General features: G+C 54.8%; 1 protein-coding gene across 1 annotated transcript; it reads right to left on the reverse strand.

Moving 5' to 3' along the window:
- Positions 1–710: 710 nt before the first annotated feature.
- Positions 711–1,564, reverse strand: LOC147991342 (uncharacterized). The gene is made up of 2 exons (XM_087538632.1): positions 1,460–1,564; positions 711–1,244 (listed from the first exon to the last, which is right to left on the reverse strand). Exons 1-2 carry the CDS (start codon positions 1,562–1,564, stop codon positions 711–713), a joined length of 639 nt encoding a protein of 212 aa, XP_087394758.1.
- Between the last annotated feature and the right edge of the window lie 6,010 nt (positions 1,565–7,574).

A 7,574-nucleotide genomic window follows, 5' to 3' on the forward strand; every position in this document is an offset into this window, starting at 1 on the left:
GGCTGCCCATAAGGGCTGCGCGCCTCCCCCCTCCCCTAGTCCTATTAGGACTAGGAGAGGTGGCCGGCCACCCCTCTCCCTCTTTCCCCCTTGGGAATCCTAGTTGGAATAGGATTGGAGGGGGGAGTCCTACTCCCGGTAGGAGTAGGACTCCTCCTGCGCCTCCATAGGGCTGGCCGCACCCCTCCCCCTTGGCTCCTTTATATACGGAGGCAGGGGGCATCTCTAGACACACAAGTTGATGATTGAGATCGTTTCTTAGCCGTGTGCGGTGCCCCCTGCCACCATATTCCACCTCGATCATATCGTTGTAGTGCTTAGGCGAAGCCCTGCGTCGGTAATACATCAAGATCGTCACCATGCCGTCGTGCTGACAGAACTCCTCCCCGAAGCTTTGCTGGATCGGAGCCCGGGGATCGTCATCGAGCTGTACGTGTGCTAAGAACTCGGAGGTGCCGGAGTAACGGTGCTTGGATCGGTCGGATCGGGAAGAAGACGTACGACTACTTCCTCTACGTTGTGTCAACGCTTCCGTTGCGATCTACAAAGGGTACATAGATCATACTCTCCCCTCGTTGCTATGCATCACCATGATCTTGCGTGTGCGTAGGAATTTTTTTGAAATTACTACGTTCCCTAACACCATCATCTTGCAAGGCCTGTTATATGTGTAGGCCACCTTACTTACTTAACCACCATTGTCCAAATCTTCAAGCCTCCAGTATGGCCTTGATTTTCTCAAGCTTTTCCTTGCTCCCATGGCCAGCATTCAGCAGATCAGCAACTACTTTCTCAAGCTCTGTCTTCTCTTGTGCAAGAAGATCACTGTCCACCTTTATCTCTTTCATTGCCTTTCTGGTGTTGTGAATTATGTCTGCCTGGGCCTGAAGGATACACCTCTGTTCTTTTGCTAGCCTTAGCTTCTCCATCTTCATCTCCAGCTCTAGCTCTTCCTTCTGCTTCTCAAATTTCCCAGCATCCATTGCTTTTTGGTAGTCAATCTTGCCAACACCATCATGCCAGTCAAACATCTTGCTAACATCATCAACCATTTTATGATACTCAGTGCAGAGCAGATCATAGTCCTTCTTCAACTTGGCAACCTCATCCTCATATGCATGCTTGTCTTGAATCCTTCCAAGGTTTTGCTCATGGAACATTTCCCACAACTTGATGAGGCAGTTCTTAAGTACATCAGGCCAGGCAGGATCAACCCACTGAACTACACCACAATTCACACCTCCCTGTAGTTTGATCAGAGAACACATACTTCAGAAAATGCATAAATTCAGTTCTAACTTCAATTCAAAAAGAGGGTTGGTACACAAGGAGGACATGTAACCATAAATTCAGTACTAAATTCAGTTCAAATAGAGTTAATGTACAAATTCAGTAACCACTGGGCATAACTGAATCCACTAGGCATAACTGAATCCACCCAGCATACTCAATTACTCACCTGAACAGGGCATCCATAGAACCTCCTCCCAGTCTTAGCACCTTCAAAAGCAACACACTTCCTAGGCTTCATATCATGCAGAGTACACTTGGCAACTTCCTCCATGGGAGCACCACACCAGAGTGGCTCAGGGATGGTGTCAGGTGTGTCCTACATGCAGTAAAAGGTAGATCAGAACCAATGCATCAACTAGTTCAACTTGAGTCAAGCTTTGCCTTGCTCAAGGTCAGATCAGACATCACAGTGCCATCCATACCCTAGATCAAAACTAATAGATAACCAAACCAAACGAATCCATCCATACAAATATACAGCTCATCAACCCCCATTCCCAAATTGATTCAACCCTAACCCTAGATAATGACAGAGAGGAGGAGGATGAGGCTTACAAAGTACTCCATGTCCATCAGGTTGCCCCCCATGCTGTCGTCGGAGCTCTCATCCCCATCATTCCAAGAAGGCATCCTGGCCGGCGACGAGGAACTGAGGTGGTCGGCGACGATGGAGAGCTCGGCCAGGGGAAACAGAGCGAGGGAGGAGAGTGAGAGTGAGGGAGGAGAGAGTGAGTGAGCGAGAGGGAGACAGAGTGAGGGCCGGATCCATTTTGACCTGGTCGGGACGGCCCGTGCGCCCTAACGGCCGTCACCCGCGCGCCGTGAGCACTGTGGCCGACAAAACCCTGACGGGCGGGCCCCACATGTCATAACCCCAGTTAAAACTTAACCGTTCGGCCACTTGGGTTTTTTGAAACAGCCAGCCACTTTTGTGGTAGTTTTTTGAAAAATTAAAAAAAGCGATAGTTTTTCGGAACGATAGCCCGTAATATGGTAGTTTTTTGCTATTCACTCTATATACCGTACTCCGAGAAAGAGTATTAATTGTTACAGCTTGCGCTTTATAGGGAGCAAATATCTTCCTGCGAGGCTGATATTCAACTTCCTGTCATACATGCATACACACACATGTATGATGCGTGACTCCGGGTCTCCGGCGAGGCGCGTACGTCTGGGAGGTCGGTGCATGCGTCCGGACCCCTCGTGATTCGGGTCCTGAGCCCACGAGGGAACGATAGTGATCATGCTCTGTAGCTAGCTGAAAATATCTTGGTCGACCTGGACACGATATTTGCAGTGCATTAGTGATTCTGTTGCAGATACCATAAACTTCCCTCTCTTTTTGATCTCCTCTAAGTCTCTTTGATATGCAGAAATTTCAGAAGATATGAATGGAAAAAACACATGATTGAAGTGCCAGATCCAGGAATAAGAGAAGAATATTCAAGGTCATTTTTTTACCCAAATGATAAATGTCACATGTGTGGCACGAAGCACTCCGCCCCGGATGTTTTTTACAACTAAAGTTGTCACTAAAAAAAATCTAAAAAACAGAAACTTGTCATCCAAAAAAAAGTTGTCATTCCCGCGTCACTAAGCTTGCCATAAAAAATGTTCAGAATTGTCATGTGTCCGTACCACACGAATCACACTTACCAGGGTCCAAAATTTAAGGTATAAATGCAAGTCCACTCAACCAAAAACGTGAAATCCAACCACTAAAACATGGAAAAGCATTAAAAATAAAAAAACCTACGAACTACTACCATATACTCCCTCTGTTCCTTGATATAAGGTGTATAAATTTTTGAGAAAAAGTCTGAAATATAAGATGTATTGCGTTGCACCACTCGTCTGAATAATGCTTTTAGGGATTTGACTATATTTCCTTATATTAGGCAAGCTCCTCTATTTTCTCATGTCAATTAGTTAGATGTAATCTCGCCCAAAACTTGGGAAATTTTCCCTCCACATGCGTTCTTTAATTTCCGTGCCAAAAACTATACACCCTATATTAAGGAACAGAGGGAGTACTTATTTTGCATGGTAATATGTGTCTTATTATAATACTAAAAAGTTCATAGTATAGGCCATGTAGACACCAAACTTACAAAACTAAAGAAGAGAGCAAAACGCTAGTCTTTGCATGAAAGACCACCAATCAAGAAGAAAAATTACAATTAAGACCAAGAATCGTCTGAGATAGACACCAATGATCGTCACCTGCCTCTAGTAGCACCACAACAACCACCAAATGAAAAAAAGACGGGTCAACTCCACAACCTATTGCTGGTCGATACAACTACACAAGGAAGACAAATAGCTTACCAACCCAAGGTAAAGGGAGTAATAATTATTCACGATGATAAAAATAAACACTAAGGAGCATCCCAAAATTCTCAAGCCTAACAAACAATGAATCAAGATTGTCGGAGTAAGTGACCACGGGTAGCCTAGTCGGCTCCCCCTAGCCTTTCTGAAAAAATTACGAGCCGATCCGGCTCTCAAGAATCCAAGACATGGGGCCGCCTTCCCCTGGCCGGCTGTCTCCCAGGCCGGCTATTGGAAGGCGGCCCGATTTCAGCCCTCATGAAGAAAGCCGCGGGAGGGCCGGGTCCGAGGAGCCGGCTGCGAGAAGGCCGACTCCAAGGAGCCGGCTCCCATAAAGCGGTCAAGACTGTACCCTCGAAGTCTGCATCCACATAACGGCGATGTGACGGGGCATGGCTACAGTGAAGCCTGCCACCCCCGAATCCCGGAGCGCGTCTGGCACAGTGCGCCGTACGGGTGGCCATGACCCGTCCGGCGCAGCACTGTTGCCACGTTGACCCTGATGTCATCCACGACGGGCTACCAGTATGGCCCACGGGCGGTGGGCCCCTTCGGGCAGAGAGACACCCGAAGGCGGCCTGGCCTCCCCCAGTCGGCCCAAGACGGAGCCGGCTCTCTCCAGCCGGCTTGCCACCCCCTCGAAGGAGACGCCCCATTAAGGAGACAAGACGCGGTGAGGCTACAATGGTCACCCGCCGGACGGCAGCACTGTAGCCACGCTTACCTCGGCGAAGCCCTCGTCACCAAGATTGAGCAACAGTAACCAGCCACCGACAAGGCCCTGGACAGTGGGGTCTGCCTGTCGACCAAGGAGCCGGTAGCCGGCGGGACCCACCAGCCGGCGGGACCCACCAGCCGGCGCAGAAGACGGAGAGCGAAGACACAGACGGCTGGGCCCCGCGCCCAGCCGGATTACCATTATACCCCCGGGGGGTAGGCCTATATAAACCCCCTGGGGTATCCATGCAAAGGGAGATGGATCCTTGCTAGTTTTAGACACCACGTAGGGAGGAGAAGAGAGCAAGCAGAGCCCTTCTTCCTCCTCTCGCCAAACAGCTCAAGGAGCATCGTGTAGCTACTTGTTCATCTAGTGATCATGCGGAGACCCCGCAGAGCAGCAGTAGGGGTGTTATCTCCACGGAGAGCCCCGAAGCTGGGTAAGACTCGCCGGCGTGCATGTCTTCGCCTCATCCCGTTTTCAGGCACCGGCGATGTTTTACTGGCTCCCACAATGATAAGCCACCCGTTGGCATATGTCGCACCTACCACCCGACATTTGGCGCCCACCGTGGGGCCAGGTGCACCGTCGTCCGGAGACCTGTTCTGGACGGGAACCCTCTTCCTCCCCCGCGAGCGTAGCCAGCCCGGCACGCCCGATGGCGCTTGTCACGACGTGCTACAAGGCGTCACCAACATCTGTGCGGCGAGCAGCCTCGCAAATCTCCTTGACAGGACTCTCATCTCTGACGAGCTCGCCCCCGACGCGGGCACCGACCACCTCATCAACCTCCTCGGCCAGCTCCACGTCTCCGGCGAGCCCGCCGTGGACTTGGAGTCGGTTGGCTCCACCGATCCGATGCCTGTCGACTCCGACACGGCCTCATTCGACACCTTCCCCACCACCGTCATGATCTACAACGACCCGCTTCCCCGAGCCGATGGCTGCGACACTGTCACCACCGAGGTGATGGTCATCGGCCACGACGGCGCTGCTGACGAGAGCGCCCACGACGCCCCGCATGCGGCGGTCCACGACTTGTCCATCCCCCTCCCGGCCGACGCCGACGCTGAAGCACTGGAGGCTCGCCGCCTCGCCCTCCTCGCGGAGGGCCGGAAGTTGGTTTCCATGAGACGCCTCGCTGAGGCCCACCGATGCGAGGCCGACCGCGCCGCCTTTGGCACGCCGCCCCCAGGCGGCCCTAGCCGAGTCGGCGTTGTCAGATAGCGCGGCGCTATCGTTGCCGACACGTTAAGAGTCGACCGCCCAGTCTACGCCACTCCACTCGAGAACCTGCGCGCCGCCCAGGCGGCCGTAGACGAGCTAGATGGACTGGGGGCCGAAGAACTCCCCCACATGACCCGACGCATCAAGCAGCTGATCGATGCAGCCGCGCAGTGGCACGAAGCCGACGCCCACGCGGAAAGCCCTCCCCCGCGCCGAGATCACAGCGCGACGTCCCGGACGCCGACTGCGGGTAGAGACCGCGCGCGGCGCGAGAAAGAGCCGGCTGCCAGCCGAAGCCAAACTCGGATCTCCATCGAGCGAGACGCAGAAGGCCACCCTCGGGCCGTGGAGTGGCGGGGCAACCCGCCTCTGCCTCGGCCCCGTGGAGAGAGATATCCCACCCCTCCGCCTGTGGCGCGTCCGACTCTCAGCGGCCGACTAGGTCGCCGCGAAGGAGTCGGCGAAAACGACGCCCGCCATCGGATCGACCGCCTGGCGCGATCCCTGGCGCTGGAAGAAGAAGACGATGTCGGTCCGCCTTGCTTCGGCCCCCGCATCCGCGACGAGCCCTTCCCCAAAGGGTTCTCGCTCCCAAGAGACACGCCCAAGTACAACGGCTCCGTGAAGCCGAAAGATTGGTTGATCGACTACTCCACGGCGGTTAGCATAGCCAACGGCAACCGGTGCGTTGCCGTGAAGTACGTGCCCCTCATGCTGCAAGGCACGGCGCGGACCTGGCTCAACAGCCTCAAACCACACAGCATCAACAGCTGGCTAGATTTCACAGAAGCTTTCGTCCGCAACTTCACCAGCACCTACAAGCGGGCTCCCAAGCCCAGACAGCTCTCCTTGTGCGTACAAGGCCCCGCCGAGTCAACTCGCGACTACCTCACGCGTTGGGCCGAGCTCCGCAACTCTTGCGAAGGGGTGCACGAGGTGCAAGCCACAGAATACTTCACGGCCGGGTGCCGAGAAGGCACCCTCCTCAAGCATAAGCTTCTCTGCGACGAGACGACTACCCTCGACGAGCTTCTGGACATAGCGGACAAGTACGCCACCGCCGACTCCTCAATGAAGACCGAGCTCCGGGTAGACGCGTCCGGAAAATTACTCAACCCGGCACCCAAGACGCCGGCCGGGGATTCCGGTCGACGCCCACACTCGAACGACCACAAGCGCAAGGGCCCGGTGCCGCCCTCCACCAGTCGGCAGGTGGCCACAGTCGAAGACGAGCAGCCCGAAGCGCGGCCCGCACCCAAGAAGCAGAGGGGCGGCAAGCCGGCTTGGCAGCGGGCCTTCTCTTACGAGCAGACTCTCGACGCCCCGTGCAAGTTCCACAGCGGCGCGAAGCCGTCCAACCACACGACCCGGAAGTGCCACTGGCTCACCCGAATCTCTAAAGGCGAAGGGCTCGCGCCGCCTCCGCCTGCCGGTCCGCCGCCTCCGGCTCCGCAGCTGCCGGCGCTCGGCCCGCAGTCGGAGCCGTGCACGATGAGTTCCCCGACGAGCATGCCGCCTATATCATCTTTACAAGCCAGCCCGAAGACCGGCGCAGCATACGCCGAGACAACCAGGAAGTCAGCATGGTTGCTGCCAACCCCGCCGAGCACATGCACTGGTCAGAAAAACCTATCAGCTGGAGCCGGGCCAACCACCCAGAGGTGATGCCATCTCCCGGCTCTTATGCGTTGGTTCTGGATGCCACCCTTGCAACGGACAGACGCGCCGCCCGCTTCTCCCGTGTGTTGATAGACGGCGGGAGCAGCATCAACATCTTGTACCACGACACCCTGGAGAAGCTGAACGTCAAGACAAAGCAACTCATGCCTACTCGGACAGTGTTCCATGGCATCGTACCCGGCCTGTCCTGCGCCCCCATTGGCAAGATCAAGATTGATGTACTTTTTGGGGACAAGGAGCATTTCCATCGGGAAGCGATCTGGTTTGAAGTGGTGGACCTGGAGAGCTCTTACCATGCATTGCTTGGCCGACCTGCCTTGGCCAA

The sequence above is a fragment of the Triticum urartu genome, chromosome 1A (genome assembly GCF_056163025.1).
Source record: "Triticum urartu cultivar PI428250 chromosome 1A, HENAU_Tu73, whole genome shotgun sequence".
In the NCBI taxonomy this organism is placed as follows: domain Eukaryota; kingdom Viridiplantae; phylum Streptophyta; class Magnoliopsida; order Poales; family Poaceae; genus Triticum; species Triticum urartu.

Coding starts and splice junctions, on each gene's coding strand:
- LOC147991342 (XM_087538632.1), bottom strand. CDS start 1,564: ATGGAGGAAGTTGCCAAGTGTACTCTGCATGATATGAAGCCTAGGAAG. Junction 1,245..1,459: donor TCTATGGATGCCCTGTTCAG/GTGAGTAATTGA, acceptor ATCAAACTACAG/GGAGGTGTGAATTGTGGTGT.